The sequence below is a fragment of the Dendrobates tinctorius genome, unplaced genomic scaffold (assembly GCF_039654945.1).
Source record: "Dendrobates tinctorius isolate UK_male_01 unplaced genomic scaffold, ASM3965494v1 ptg000292l, whole genome shotgun sequence".
NCBI lineage: Eukaryota > Metazoa > Chordata > Amphibia > Anura > Dendrobatidae > Dendrobates > Dendrobates tinctorius.
The window spans coordinates 5009625-5026719 of NW_027361959.1; the positions used below are offsets into that span (position 1 = coordinate 5009625).

The 17095-nt window shown below is 43.4% G+C and overlaps 1 protein-coding gene across 3 annotated transcripts in view; it reads right to left on the bottom strand.

The window, feature by feature from the left end:
* Positions 1–17095, bottom strand: part of NDST2 (N-deacetylase and N-sulfotransferase 2) — a 229064-nt gene that overhangs the window by 56306 nt on the left and 155663 nt on the right. For all 3 annotated transcript variants that reach the window (XM_073560053.1, XM_073560054.1, XM_073560055.1), the window contains 2 exons: positions 6867–6954; positions 3855–4009 (listed from right to left, as the gene is read on the bottom strand). In XM_073560053.1, coding sequence (XP_073416154.1) covers positions 3855–4009; positions 6867–6954 — 243 coding nt within the window. The remainder of the gene's footprint in view (positions 1–3854; positions 4010–6866; positions 6955–17095) is intronic.

Genomic DNA, 17095 nt, shown 5'->3' on the forward strand with positions numbered 1-17095 from the left:
TCCGCGCGGTTTTCCTGCGGTACAAAATCCGCAGCATGTTACTTCTTTTGTGCGGTTTTCTATCTCTCCTGTTACCAAATCCGCAGGGGGAAGACCGCAATGGAAAACCGCACAAAAACCGCATGAAAACCGCGTGAAAAATGGAAGAAATCCGCAGGAAAAATGCAGGTCATTTGACCTGCGGTTTTCTTCCATTCTGCACGGAAAAATCCGCAGGGCTCAAAACTCCGTCTGCACTCAGCCTTAGGGTGATGGTAAGGCCACTTACAATACTGGCACTTATTGTGCTCTGAAGGATTCTTGTTCTCGTGTTGTATTTTTATGATCTCTATTCTTTAGTTATTGCTTTATTAGATTTTAATTCTTACAAAAGTCACCACAATCTACCGTACTTGTTCTCTGCATTTTGTGGCAGTGATTTTTCTATATAGCTGCATTAGAGTTTTATTAAATGACTCATTGCAGCCTCCTTAAATGAAGGCATTAATGAGTCTCATAAAAAGAAGTCATTTCTTTTGAAGTCCCTATAGTGCATAATGAACATGATCTATTCTTGGACTTCTGGAAATGATCCTATTCCTTCTTGTTCTTTAGCCTGGTAAAGAATCTGTGCCCCAAATTAGAGTAGTTGTTTTCAATAGGGCCTTTGTATTAATATGAAATAGTAGCACAAGTACAGAATTAACGATTTGTTACAGGAAAATTCAATGTGTATTTTTAAAAGGATTTTCAGCAGAATTTCAAGGCTGACGCTCGGATTTCTGCCGCAGATATGCCAACGGGTTCACATGAGGATTAGTCCCACTGTCCTTCAGTAAATGTAATCCAAGGGTTTTCTATGCGCAAAATCTGCTGTTTTGTGTATTGGCTCCCTGTTCTATTATGTGAATGGGGTATCTGACATATCAGAACATTTACTAAGGTCTTAGATACAGAATACACCCAAATGGTAATCAAATTCCTAAAAATCTGTGAATAGAGCCATAGAATTGTTTGCAACAGAAAAGTAACTAGCAAAAGGGGGTTTACCTCTTTCTGAAAAAAGATAACCTTTTTTTCTGCTGGCTCAGCTCATGGGGGGGGGGGGGAACACACACAAAAAGCACGCAACAACGAAAACTTATTATACTTACCCTCCCCTGATAGAGCGCTGCTCAGGGGACAGTGTATAGGCTCCAGCTTTGATGTCACGTTGCCAGTGCTGCAGCCAATCACTCAGCTCAGTTGCTCGTCAGTGGTCATTTAATAGCAGGATTGCACAGACCGACCACTCTTTCAGATGCGCGATCAACAATCCGCAATAAATAGTTCAGTGCACATAGACTGTCACTGTGCTGCCGAGAACGATGATCAATTGTGCAGAGCAAAAGAACGTTTCACCCGGCGAACAAGCGTTTTGCTTGTTCATTAGGTGATCAGCAGCCTGTTTAGACTGCACGATTATGATGCAGCAGATGTTCTTAGAGACACTTTTTCACAATTGTCATGTATTGAATATACACTGCACCAGATTTATCATCTTGTAAGAGTCATTGTAATGAATTTTATGAACTGTAGACTGTCCAATTGAATTTTATGCTGCTTAAATAGTAAAACTGCCCCAATGTTAAAGGGGTAATCTATGATTTTATTATTTTTGCTTATGCGGCTAAGAACCAACAGGCAAGCAGTTGCTAACCACCTGCCTGGCGATAATTTCTGCTGAATCAGAGCTGCTATGGAACGCTCTTGCCAGTGATTCTACAGCTTCTCCTGACACCACACTGACAGAGCAGTGTCTTTTCTTCTGTTCTGCTTAGTGGACGGGTGTCAGTGCTGGTATCCGCACTCCACTACCTAAATGTAGGAGACAGCAGTCAATCAGCATGATGTCTGCAGTGATGCTCCATTGACAGATCACGTTGGAAGAAAATGCTGCACTGTTGATAAAAGGTGAAATGAAAATGGAAAAAAAAAAAATCGCTGGCAGGAGCAGTTCGTGTAGTTAGCAACTTCAGCAGTCTCGTATGGTATATGATGTGCATACAGCATCCTCCGTGTGTCCTATATGATGTATATACAGCAGCCTCATTGTGTCCTATATGATGTATATACAACAGCCTCAGTATGTCCAAAATAATGTATATACAGCAGCCTCAGTGTCTCCCATGTGATGTATACACAGCAGTCCCAGAGTCTATGTGAGGAACAGTGGTCTCGGCGTCTCCTATGTAATGTGTATACAGTGACGAATACACCAGTCTCAGTGTATCCTATGTGATGTACACAGTAGTCTGTCTTATGTGACATACACAGTACACTTGGTGTCTCCTATGTGAGGTACACAGAGATCTTGGTGTAGCTCATGTAATATATATATATATATATATATATATAGCAGTCCTGGTGTATCCACGTGAAGTATTACAGCAGACCTCGCACTGCTTGAATTCTATAAATGTTACATGGGCAGTGATGAATTTCCCACTTTGAGGAACATACAGTGTAATATACATCTGTGTTCAGTACGACTTACTGCAGCACGTTCTTTACAAAACTAATTGTGAAAGACACGTACGCTCCAGACCAACGCAAGCCTGGAAAATCAGTTGTGAGTAGCATCATCCTCCATACCACCTAAAATCACACCTCGCCAAAGAGAAGCAGCACCAGCCGTCACATTGGGGTGAGATAATGAAATGTTTGAATGAATATAGCAGGGTAATATTGTATGGCCTCTGAATGTTATAGATAACCAAATGGTTCTTGGCGAAAAAGGTTCCCCACTCCTGTTTAATCTGAATGCAGTTTCTTTTTTGTTCATCTTGAATGCATTTGGAATTAATTTCAGAGATCCTCAGAAACGCACCAGATGGGAGAACACGGTTTCCCATAGCAACCCAAGAATTAGCATGACTAGACTAATGAATACACTTTTCATTTTCTTAAAGTGTTTGATAAATGAACTTCATAATCCTCATTTAAATCAGACTCCTTCTGCAAGTGGAAAGCACCCTGAAGACTGCGGAGTACCATGCTACCACGTAGGGGGTAAGAGAAGACTCGGGTACAATACCAGCTCTTAGATTTGTGGATTTTCATTAAGTTCCTAGGATATTAGCAGACAAGTGAAAGGCATTACTTGATACTTGTAACTTGGCAGAACTGAGGGAAAACAACATCATTTTTGCACTGCAAGCTTGACCCACTACCCAAATCACTGGTAAAAAGAACATGATGAAATTGTAGAGAGGAGATATTAAACTATGGCCTGAAAGCCGTTTTGTAAATCATATCCTGCAGATTATTCAGACCAGGGCTGGTTGATTGGGAATGGAAAACTACATGACTGCTTGATCCACATGAGTTACAGTCACAACCCTCTGTAATAGAGAGCCGGCTATCGCACACGAGCGGAGATCAAATGGTCCCAGGCTTTAAAACCCAAGCACAGGAGTGTTTTCCTGCTTGAAATCTTGACACATCACAGAGAATCTGCAAATTTTCAAGGAAGCCTAAAGATCACAGATCAGCCCTGAAATGCTTTTCTGCATAGAGCCAGAGCGTCTGACCAGCCTAGATAAAAGCCATCACAGATTTGCCACCGCTCAGCTTCGCTCATGCTGTGTTTGACTTAAAAAGGCAAAAGAAAAACAAAAAAAACACAAAGTCTCAATATAGTTCACTTGGATCTGTTTCTTTTTAGTTACTACATCTGTAAAATCCAGCTTTCAACACAGCATCGATACCCACAGACCTTAGCAATCGGCGCATACGGTACTGATGCTCCACAGACTGTAGATCCTTCTCCGAAACATGCATGTAATAAAAGCTTTCATCGGGATTTAAAACAGGAAGAGCGAGCAGGTCATTACCAGGGCAAACTGCTTGTTGAGTTTCATCTGCTCTGCGAGGACAGTGACGTTATGGAACAAGTGAGGCTGCATGTGGCTCCACATATGAGGGAACCACCAGAACTCCTTTCTGTGCATGAGGAGCATGTCATCCCCCTCGTCTTCCTCATCAGTGCCTGGAGAGACAGGGCAGCACAGTGATCACCGGGAGGCAGACAGCAGGTACATTCTAGAATAGGCAGCTCTACAGAGCACACAATCAACATCATTTTCTACCCTGGGGTACGTTCACATGTTGAGTATTTGCGGCAGATATTTCTGCACCTAAATCAGAAGTGATGGCAGGCAATCTGCTGTTATTTATGCTTTTCTGCTGCATTTTTTTTTTTTTTTTTTTTAAAAAGCAACACTGCTTGTGTTAATGTCATTTTAGAAATCTCATCCATTTTGCAAAAAAATTACACGGATGGTAAAAACAGTACATGTGAATATACCCTTAGTGGCAGAAAAACAATAGAGACACATCTATGAAAAATATTGGTTTCTGATATTTAAATACGTGCTTAGGGCATGGTCACACGTTGGCTTTTTGGAGCATTTTTCACACAAATGAATTGGAAGAAAAATGCATAAGAAATTAGCATATTTTATACAGCAATAACACGCAAATTTTATGCAACATTTTTACTGACAACACTCCAGAACTGATGCAGGTACTGAACGTGTGCACGTACCCTTAAAGAGAAAACTGCTAATAAATGCATGCAAATTCCCAAAATAATTTAGAACTCATCCTTGTGTCCTTCCTCTGTTATTCCTCCTGACACATAGGCGTTACTTATAGATGCCTGCACATAACATGGCCATGGGCGGTAGTGTCTCATGAGAGTAAAGGCTACATGGTAACTTCAAAGTGACACTTCTTTGGGAAGTGCAGCTGGTCAGGTCAACAACGTGGTCTCAATGTGCCTCAACCATACAAACTGCAGAGCTGAAATCTGTGTTCCACAACTGCAGCAATCCATGTAAGGTTTTACCCATCAGTTTTTGACCCCACTCTGACCTTTGAACACTGTCAGGGAATTTAGTGACATACCCCACTGTCAGAGGGCAGTATTTGTGAGCTGGAGTGGGTCTAAAATATGGAAACATTTCTCATGTATGCCCTAGCTCACAAATACTTGTAAAAACTGGCCCGAGATTACATCCCACATTGCCGTGCTGCCCAAAGGGGTAAAATCGTGATAATATTGGTACAAGATTATAGCTAATTAACACTTTTTAACAACCCTCCCCTCCATTTGTTAGCATCACATTGTGGGATCCTACCCTTATAGCATGTGGGGCATGCCCAAATGATGGAGGAATACTAAGCCCAGTTATCAATTTAGTCCTACATTTTTAAGGAGGAATAAAAGAGGAAAAAACAAAACGCACAGTTTTAAGAAAAGAGGCCACAAAGTTTTTGAAAGTGTAACCAAACTTTGGGTTCTTTTTTACATATACTGTAAAACCCTAATTGCCCTGCAGATCGGAGGAGGTGGTGGGAACCGGGACCTGAAAGGCCACCGATAGCTAAAAAATTACTCTTCAGGATGATGGAGCTCAGGAGCCAGAAATGCTGAGCTCCTGCCTAAGTGCACACAGCGGACGTCTACGGGGTCTGCGCGCCGGTCTGTGCGCGCTCTGGCAGGAGCTTGAGTGATCTGTGGTGGTCTCCGAACCCAAGCCCGAGCTCTCACCGCTCGGCAGCATATTTTAGGGAGTACAAAATATAAAAACAGCCTCCAAATTTAGTGACACGTTAATAATCACACAAAATACACAATTTAGGCTGGTTTCACACTAGCGTTTTTTAACGCAACGCATCGTGCGCGTACATGCGCATGCGTCCTGATCCCCTATCTTTAACATGGGGGCGCATGGTCTAGTGTTTGCACACGTTCGTATGCGTTTTCGTGTGCATGCGTTTTTTTGTGGTGTGCGCCCAGGCGCGCCGGACGCAACCTGTTGCATTTTTGGTCCGTCTGACCTGTCTCAAAAAAACGCGTGCGCACGGAATGCGACAAAACAACACATTACAGCCTATGGGAATGCAGACGTGCGCATGGACGTTTTAAGAGTCAATATGGCTACAAACTGGTTAAAATGCATGCGCATAAAATAAGCAAACGCATGCAAAATGCTTGATGCTTTTTTTGTATGCGTTTGGACTGCGCACGCAGCGCAAAAAAACGCTAGTGTGAAAGTAGCCTTACTCACACAGATATGCCGGGAGAGACGACAAGCCACTATGTAAGGGCTATCCACTATTTATGGTGCTATAATGCAAACTTATACAGTTTTTCAACATACTTTACGTATCAATTCTCCGCGGTTTCTAACATGTCTACTTGCAGCCATTCAAAAGGAACCTCCAGACCATTGTAGTCTATGGCCCATGTGGCTGCAGTAAAGGATATCTGTGCTTGCTGGTAACAAAACCTCAGGCAAGATGGCTGCCTCAATACCAAGAGCAGAAAATCAGAAAATGGAATAAAAATAAATATCTCGACTCAAAGAATAAAAACAGATAGGGGGAAAAAAAAAATCTGATTTTAGTTTGTGAAAAAAAAAAAAAAAAAATATAGGCGATACATTTCTTTCAGAATATCCCTTTAATTGACTGAAAAATGTCATATTTTTGTATAAAAGTTACTATATACTGTCTGAAGTAACGCGAGTAGTGATTTATCTCCGGAGACTGATCCCTATAGGAGAGCATACACATTATGAAGGTACATAGTAGTCCGTATAGGTTATCATGTGGATGAAGGAAGGGACCGGCAGACATCTTGTTGGCTCTGCTGCGCTCTGAATATTCCCATACTGCTCTCACATGGAAAAGCACAGAAGTTGATTACATTTTCCCACAGATGTCTGGATGCATTAAAGCTAGCTTTACTACTTTGCTCAGTTATAAAAACCCCCATTACAATAACAGGCAGCCATCTTGGGCCGGCTTTAATGAAAGCTGTGGAGACGTCACCGTACCTGTGTGGTAGAACTTCCCGGAAAACCCCAAGTTAAAAGTGAAATTCGGTACCAGCGTTCGTAGCTTGCTCTGGGTGTTCAGCAAAGCCTGGAATGAGAAAATACATATCAGCATTATGAAGAAACGCCAAGCCATCGGCCAGACGGACGATATATCACATTCTGACACTTCAATCAAGACCAGCAAAGATGGCATTACAGCTGGGCAGGAGAACCTGCAACGGTAAGGGATTAGGAATGCGCTAATGGAAACTTTTCTGCAAACCATCTTTTGCATTGTTCTCATATTGCTTCCACAGGTAGATGGACCAATACGGCCCATGTATTCTCCCTCTGATCACAGTCGCACTGACAATCCAAAATCACAGGGAATTTCTTTCCATTTTAGGAAATGATCTCGGTGCCATGACAAATCAAGATCATGTATTTTTATGCAAAAAGGTGTACATGTTTTGTGCCACTTTTTTTTTTTTTAAACACGTTTTAGCCACTTTTTTGCAGTTCACTCAACAAGTGGGAGAGGTTTATTGTGAAGGGTATGGTTTACATTGTGGCAATATAGTGGTGTAAAGTTCTAGATATTCATCATATCATAGGAGCCACGGAGATAAATTTGGCTAAAATGGATACTATGTAGTCGGCACTTCCAGGGTTTAACATCAGATTAATTAAGCCTCTTTACCAGAAGTGCTGCTGCACATTTAGGACTGATTAACACTTCCAACATCACGGCCTGAGCATATATATTACACACACATTATATTATTTTTTTTTCTTATGGTAGTGGTGTAAGAGAGCAAAAAAACAAAAACAAATTTGATTTCACTGAACGTAAGACAACAGATGGTGGAGTTAGCAACAAACTTTACCAAGTTAAATTGAATCTCCAAAGTGCAAATGAGACCATAAAACGGCAGCGCTTTAAATGCTTTTCTGACAGAACAAGGTTAATAAAATGATAATGCAGTTCCCAGAGAATGAAAATCGCAAGCAATTAGAGCTTACAAAGCCACTCGTGACAACACTACAGTATTTCTTGAAATGAGAACTCACATTCAGGTTTCAGATCCGGACGTAAATGAAAATATTTGTTGCAGAGTAGCGAAATTTTATTCTTCATCAGACAAATGCTCCAACTACAGCGAATGTGATAGTGGTTATGTACGTAAGCCATACACCTTATAATCAGTCACTGCATCGGCACATAAGTGCACCAGGATAAAGGGGGAAATTTAAAGATGCCGTACACTGGCTTCAAGCCATATAATACCGTTTTTAGGCGAAGGCTATAGGGCAACTTATCAAGCAATAGGAATTATCATCAAAGTCAAGCAACAATAATATACGCGCAACCTCGTCATGTGTACTACTTATATTATTTATATAGCGCCATTAATTCCATGGTGCTGTACATGAGAAGGGGGGTTACATACAAAGTTATAGATATCGTTAACAGTAAACAAATTTACAATGACAGACTGGTGCAGAGGGGAAAGGACCCTGTCCTTGCTGACTTACATTCTACGGGATGGTGGGGCAGAAGTTCGGGGGTGCAGCAGCTCTGGTGGTGGTGAGGAGGCAGCTCGGGCGGTAGTGAGACGGCAGAATGGTCATTGCAGGCTGTAAGCTTTCCTGAAGAGATGGGTTTTCAGGTTCTGTATGAAGGATCCGAGGGTGTTGAATAATCAGACGTGTTGAGGCGTGGTATTTCAGAAGATGGGGGATATTTGGGAGAAATCTTAGAGGCGGTTGTGTGAGGAATGAATAAGTGTGGAGGAGAGTAGGAAGTCTTGGGAGGATCGAAGATTTCATTAGGGAAGATATTGGGAGATTAGTTCAGAGATATAGGAAGGGGACAGCTTGTGGATGGCTTTGCAGGTCAGTGTTAGTAGTTTGAACTGGATTCGTTGGGGAATTGGGAGCCAGTGGGGGGGATTTGCAGAGGGGAGAAACAGGGGAGTAGCGAGGTGGATTAGTCAGGCAGCAGAGTTGAGGACAGACTGGAGTGGTGCAAGAGAGCTGGCGAGGAAGCCACAGAGGAGGCTGTTGCAGTAATCAAGGCGGGAGATGATGAGGGCATGCACAAGAGTTTTAGTAGATTGAGGGTTGAGGAAGGGACGGATTCGGGAAATATTTTTCAGTTGGAGGCGACAAGAGTTTGGACGTGTGGTTTGAAGGACAGGGCAGAGTCGAAAGTTACACTGAGGCAGCAGATTTCAGGTGTGGGAGAGCGCGTGACGCCGTCTACCATAAGAGATCGGGTAGGGAAGATACGCGAGATGGAGGAAAGATGAGTTCGGTTTTGTGTACATTGCGTTTTGTAGAGATGTGATTTTGCTGTAGAATAAAGAACAGCTAAATTGTGAGAAGTTGCACATCACTTCAGAATTGCATTGAAGTCTATGGCAAGCGAGACCCTTGCAACGAAAAGCCAACTAAGGCTAGGTTTCACACTAGCGTTTCATTGACCTGCGTCAGTCTGAGCACGGCTGCCGCTAAGCTCTGCCCCTTGCCACGCCTCCTCCTGTCAGCTCCGCCTATGGGCGCATGACGCTGCATGTGACCTGCGTACCCTATCTTTAGCATTGGGTACAAAGGCCATACGCAGGAATGCGTTTGATAGCGCATGCGTCCTTTTGACGGTGCGCCGAGCGCACAAAATGCAACATGGTGCGTTCGGCGCACTGTCAAAAGGACGCATGCGCCGTCAAATGCATAGCTGCGCACGGCCTGTGTTCCCAATGCTAAAGATGGGTACGCAGGTCGCATGCAGTGTCATGCGCCCACAGGCGGAGCTGACAGGAGGAGGCGCGGCAGGGGGCGGAGCTCAGCAGCGGCAGTGCGCAGACCGACGCAGGTCAGTGAAACGCTAGTGTGAAACTAGCCTTACTTGGAAAGATTTGTGACCGTCTTAGGTTGCAAGGCGACACTATAGGACATGATCAAAAGTGATATCACAAGGGGACACGCGATTTCAGTGTTGCACGACAAATGTCACTGTGTAACCCTAGCCTAAAAAAGTTGTAGGAGATTAAAAAAACAAACAAACAAAAAAAAAAAAAAACTGGTCAGTGGGCGGGGATAGCATTAAATATTAAAAAGAATTCTAGTAGCCTGTTAAATCCCTGCTCAATCTTTGCTTGGTTGCAGCCAATCAAAGGGTTTAATCGGTAGTAGTTCTTATATTATATCAGATCGGGGCATTCTCCACCATCTTAATCCCCAACCACCCACTAAAGGCTGAACGACCAGACATGAAAGAGTTGACGCATGTTCACAGCACAGATCCCAAAACCACTAATCTGCAGCAAGTTATAGCAATACATCTGGATGTACATGAGAGAACACTGTGGATGTTCTAATTAGGAGCATGATCATTATGTTGTGAGAAAAGCCCCCGTTACACACAGCGAGATTGCTAGCGATATCGCTATGTGTGATACTTGCCTCCGACCGGCTCCCCCGCTGGTTATCGCTGATCGCGCAAGAACGTCCTGGACCGTTTCTCGTCGGCCACTTCCTGCTGGGCTTCCTGGACGCGGGCGGGCGGATGTCTTCATCGCCGCGTCTGACAGGTAAGTAACGACCGCTGCTATGTCGCTGGCGAGATCTGCCTGTTTGGCAGCTCACTAGCGACCATTTAGCGATGCACCAGCGATCCTGACCGGGTTGTATCGTGGTTGGAATCGCTGATGCATCGCTAAATGTAACGGTACCCAAAGCCGCGGACTTTAATCAGGAGAAACCCATGGCGGGCCATTTGGAGCCTTAACTTGCATTAGTTACTTTCTAAAAGGTTACGTTCTAACCACACAGGTAAAAGCGCATGTGTTCACTGGACAAAATGGATTTACCGCATCCAATACAGTGCCTACAAGTAGTATTCAACACCCTGCAGATTTAGCAGGTTTGATAAGATGCAAATAAGTTAGAGCCTTCAAACTTCACACAAGAGCAGGATTTATTAACAGATGCATAAATCTTACAAACCAAAAAGTTATGTTGCTCAGTTAAATTTTAAGAAATTTTAAACATACAAGTGTGGGTCAATTATTATTCAACCACTAGGTTTAATATTTTGTGGAATAACCCTTGTTTGCAATTACAGCTAATAATCGTCTTTTATAAGACCTGATCAGGCCGGCACAGGTCTCTGGAGTTATCTTGGCCCACTCCTCCATGCAGATCTTCTCCAAGTTATCTAGGTTCTTTGGGTGTCTCATGTGGACTTTAATCTTGAGCTCCTTCCACAAGTTTTCAATTGGGTTAAGGTCAGGAGACTGACTAAGCCACTCCAACACCTTGATTTTTTGCCTCTTGAACCAGGCCTTGGTTTTCTTGGCTGTGTGCTTTGGGTCGTTGTCTTGTTGGAAGATGAAATGACGACCCATCTTAAGATCCTTGACGGAGGAGCGGAGGTTCTTGGCCAAAATCCCCAGGTAGGCCGTGCTATCCATCTTCCCATGGATGCGGACCAGATGGCCAGGCCCCTTGGCCGAGAAACAGCCCCACAGCATGATGCTGCCACCACCATGCTTGACTGTAGGGATGGTATTCTTGGGGTCATATGCAGTGCCATCCAGTCTCCAAACGTCACGTGTGTGGTTGGCACCAAAGATCTCGATCTTGGTCTCATCAGACCAGAGAACCTTGAACCAGTCTGTCTCAGAGTCCTCCAAGTGATCATGAGCAAACTGTAGACGAGCCTTGACATGACGCTTTGAAAGTAAAGGTACCTTACGGGCTCGTCTGGAACGGAGACCATTGCGGTGGAGTACGTTACTTATGGTATTGACTGAAACCAATGTCCCCACTGCCATGAGATCTTCCCAGAGCTCCTTCCTTGTTGTCCTTGGGTTAGCCTTGACTCTTCGGACAAGCCTGGCCTCGGCACGGGAGGAAACTTTCAAAGGCTGTCCAGGCCGTGGAAGGCTAACAGTAGTTCCATAAGCCTTCCACTTCCGGATGATGCTCCCAACAGTGGAGACAGATAGGCCCAACTCCTTGGAAAGGGTTTTGTACCCCTTGCCAGCCTTGTGACCCTCCACGATCTTGTCTCTGATGGCCTTGGAATGCTCCTTTGTCTTTCCCATGTTGACCATGTATGAGTGCTGTTCACAAGTTTGGGGAGGGTCTTAAATAGTCAGAAAAGGCTGGAAAAAGAGATCATTAATCCAAACATGTGAAGCTCATTGTTCTTTGTGCCTGAAATACTTCTTAATACTTTAGGGGAACCAAACAGAATTCTGGTGGTTTGAGGGGTTGAATAATAAATGACCCTCTGAATAAACTTTTCACAATTTAAAAAAAAATTAAACAAAGAAATAACATTCTTTTTTGCTGCAGTGCATTTCACACTTCCAGGCTGATCTACAGTCCATATGTCACAATGCCAAGTTAATTCCGAATGTGTAAACCTGCTAAATCTGCAGGGGGTTGAATACTACTTGTAGGCACTGTATATATTTCTATTGTGGACTAGCGTCTCTGCAACAGAATTTGACCTGCTGCTGCTCATAAACCCGCACCGTAGGGGAGTTTACGCAGCGTCAAAAAAGGAACACAGTGGGTATGGGATTTCTATAAATTCTATGCTAATATAGAACGCAGAGCAGGTGAGCAGTGTCCAGAACGCTACTATTACGGATCGTGAGAACATAGCCTAAGAGTTTTAGAACATGATAGCCAGCACGGCTTGAGATTTGCTACTGGCGCCAATAATTTTGCATGTTTTCTATTAATGTATATGGGAGTTCTCATTGCCTGGTAACTCAAAGTCTTTGGGACTAGTCCAAATGGCTGTTAAAGTCTGCAGTAATTTGCCCAGCCTAATATTTAAATAACCAGAAATAGCCAACATTGTTCATTACTGTTCATCGGATAAAGCAGAGGTCTGCAACCTGCAGATGTCTAGCGGCTGCAAAACTACGATATCCAGTGGACCCAACAGCAGGAGAACCACACGTTGCAGACTACAGAGGTAGAGTAACACAATTCCATTTCAGTAAAGGCCATGTTCATACGACTATCAGATGCTCCGTTCAGAGCCAGTTCAGTCTGTATCAATAGGGTCCATTGGGTGCACATCAAGTCAGCCATGATATAGTTTCCATTTGTACCAGAAACCAAGATGATCATGTGAACATGGTCATAATATTTGTCATTAAAAAAAATATCCTGTTCACACAATCCTGCTGATTTTAGGGTGTGATGTACGCCTCATGATAAACATTACACACACGATATATACCTCTCTCTATTATATATATATATATATATATATATACACATATACACATATATATATATATATATATATATATATATATATACACACACACACACACACATATATACACACACACATACATACACACACACTGCTCAAAAAAATGAAGGGGACACTTAAACAGCAGAATATGACTCCAAGTAAATCAAACTTCTGTGAAATCAAACTGTCCGCTTAGGAAGCAACACTGATTGACAATCAATTTCACATGCTGTTGTGCAAATGGGATAGATAGCAGATGGAAATTATTGGCAATTATCAAGACACACTCAATAAAAGGAGTGGTTCTGCAGGTGGAGACCACATCTCAGTACCAATGCTTTCTGGCTGATGTTTTGGTCACTTTTGAACGTTGGTTGTGCTTTCACACTCGTGGTAGCATGAGACGGACTCTACAACCCACACAAATGGCTCAGCTAGTGCAGCTCATCCAGGATGGTACATCAATGCGAGCTGTGGCAAGAAGGTTTGCTGTGTCTGTCAGCGTAGTGTCCAAAGGCTGGAGGCGCTACCAGGAGACAGGCCAGTACGCCAGGAGACGTGGAGGGGGCTGTAGGAGGGCAACAACCCAGCAGCAGGACCGCTACCTCAGCCTTTGTGCAAACAGGAACAGGAGGAGCACTGCCAGAGCCCTGCAAAATGTCTGCACAAATGGTTAGAAAACGTCTCCATGAGGATGGTCTGAGTGCCCGACGTCCACAGATGGGGATTGTGCTCAGAGCCCAACACCATGCGGCCCTCCAAAGAAATGCTACCCTACATCATTACTGAAACACAAAAAGAAAACACAGAATGACAAATGCGCAGAAATACCCTGCAGTAACAAATATGACAGTAATCAGCAAGTGCTGGTAAAAAGATGGCAACAAATACAGGGTATTTAGTCGATACGTTTTTTTGCAAAAAAATGTATACCAAGCTGCTCTAAATGAACAGGACCTGGGTCCTGTTCATTGAGACACTGTTCACATGTTCAGGTTTTAAATACATTAGATAGGGACTGTTCCATTAAGGGTTACCTTCCTTGACGTGGTGGAGCAGTTTGGTATACATTTGTTTGCAAAAAAAGTATCGACTAAATACCCTGTATTTGTTGCCATCTTTTTACCAGCACTTGCTGATTACAGTCATATTTGCTACTGCAGGGTATTTCTGCACATTTGTCATTCTGGGTTTTCTTTTTGTGTTTCAGTCAGTGGGTGGTGTGAACACTGTCCGACCGACTTGTTCACATTTGTGCATGTCACATGTGTTTTTAATCCTACATCATTACTGACCCACTGCCAAACAGGTCATGCTTAAAAGGATGTTGCAGGCAGCAGATCGCTCTCCACAGTGTCTCCAGACTCTGTCACTTCTGTTCCATGTGCTTAGTGTGAACTTGCTTTCATCTGTGAAGAGCACAGTCTGCCTGTGGCGAATTTGGCAATCCTGGTGTTCTGTAGCAAATGCCAAGCGTCCTGCACGGTGTTGAGCTGTGAGCACAACCCACATCTGTGGACATCGGGTACTCAGGCCATCCTCATGGAGTCGGTTTCCGTTTGTGCAGACATGCACATTTCTGGCCTTCTGGAGGTCATTTTGCAGGGCTCTGGCAGTGCTCCTCCTGTTCCTCCTTGCACAAAGGCTGAGGTAGTGGTCCTGTGCTGGGTTGTTGCCCTCCTACAGCCCCCTCCACATCTCCTGGTGTACTGGCCTGTCTCCTGGTAGCGCCTCCAGCCTCTGGACACTACGCTAAAAGAAAGCAAACCTTCTTGCCACAGCTCGCATTGATGTGCCATCCTGGATGAGCTGCACTACCTGAGCTTCTTGTGTGGGTTGTATAGTCCGTCTCATGCTACCACGAATGTGAAAGCACAACCAACATTCAAAAGTGACCAAAACATCAGCCAGAAAGCATTGATACTGAGATGTGGTCTGTGGTCCCCACCTGCAGAACCACTCCTTTATTGAGGGTGTCTTGATAATTGCCAATAATTTCCATCTGTTGTCTATTCCATTTGCACAACTGCATGTGAAATTGATTGTCAATCAGTGTTGCTTCCTAAGTGGACAGTTTGATTTCACAGAAGTTTGATTTACTTGGAATTATATTCTGCTGTTTAAGTGTTCCCTTTATTTTTTTGAGCAGTGTACATACACACACTAGCAACTGCAACACTGAAGCAAAATAGAAAAATATCTGGATAGTTGAACACTGACATAACCCTTAAAAAGTAGGAAGTAGGTGGAGGAGGGGCGCCCTATAAAAAGGTTATCCAACATATACAAGCACATGCCTTTGGAATGAGCCTGACTTCATATTGGTTCAAACCAAATTAAAGGATTTCATACATCAAACATGTCTTTCAGGAAATCCTTCTGCTAAGGTCATGTCTTATGAGGTAGCTAAACCGTTTTTAGCAACAAGTCACCAGAGCAATGTAGTCTGCAATGCTCCAGACAGAAAGAAGCAGAAACTCTCCTTCCCTTCATGTTTGTAGCAAAAAAAAAAAAAAAAAAAACATCCCAGTGCCAAAACCAACTGTATCAGCCGCTGGGGTAGCATTCAGAAACTTCTTATTCACTCTTGATCACAGTCCCCTCACATTGTCCCCCACATGATCTTCTATTTTATCATCATTGTTTGGCTCAATCTATGGTCAGACATGCAAATTATGTCAGCTAAAATGACTTTTCTACGACAGTCCTGTCTTTCGTTGTGCCACATAAGCATGTGTATTTTAATAGTGATCTCTTTTCAGGTCTACATATACTTACTTTTTCCCCCTTTGAAGCTAAGTTCACATTAGGTGTTTTTGTTGCAGTTTTTTTCTGCAGCAAAACCAGCGTTCTTGGCAGGAAAGAAACTGCGGCAAAAATGCAGGTTTTGCTGCTTTTTCGGTGGCGGTATTGGTGAGTTTTATTTTTCATGCTTTTTTCCATTCAATTCTATGGGTGAAAAAAGCTGAAAAAAGGTACATGCGCCATGTCCAAAAAAACATGCAAAACACAAAATACTGATGATAAAAAAATCAAACTGTGTGCATGAGTTTTCTGAAATCTCTTATGCTTTGCTGGTACTGTAAAACACAGCTGAATAGTAGCATAAAAAATGCTTTAGGCTATGTGCCCACGTAGCGTTTTATTCCGGACACTAAAAACCGGACTCCTTCCCAGAAATCGCGCGTTTTTTCCCGATTTTAACGCGATTATGTTCGCGATTTTGCTGCGATTTTCGCGTGCGATATTCAAGCACTTTCCAAGCGATTTGAAGCATCGCTTGGAAAGTGATTGACAGGTTGGTCACACTCGTCAAACAGTGTTTGACAAGTGTGACCAGCTTTTTACTATTGAGGCTGCCTATGCGGCTTCAATAGTAAAAGATAGAATGTTAAAAAAAAAAAAATCGGGGTATATTTACCTTCCGGCGTCCCGCGCTGCCATCCCGGGCCTCAGCGTTCCCAGTAATGCCTTGCGAGACCTGTGATGACGTAGTCTCGCGTTGCTATAGCGATCTCGCGAGACCGCTAGTGTCATGCGAGACTACGTCATTACAGGGCCTTGCCGCAAGGCATTACTGGGAACGCTTAGGCCGGGAATGCAGCGCGGGACGTCGGAAGGTAAATATACCCCGATTTTTTATTTTTTATTCTTTTTTTTACAGGGGTATGGTACCCAGGGCCTGGAGGACAGTCTCCTCTCCTCCACACCGTGGGTACCAGCCGCACATGAGACGCTTAACTTCCCACATGTTGGGCATAGCCACATGTGGGAAGTAAGCGATTCTCATGCATTCCTATGGGTGCGGAATAGCGGCAATTCTTTGCGATTCCGCACAAAATCAATGGGTCTGTGAAAATCCAGGTTCATGTGCTGTCTGTGAGAAACATTGCAATGTATAGGAGAAGCTTTGTAATGCATTTATCCATATGTGAAAATCACTGATGACACTGATGGT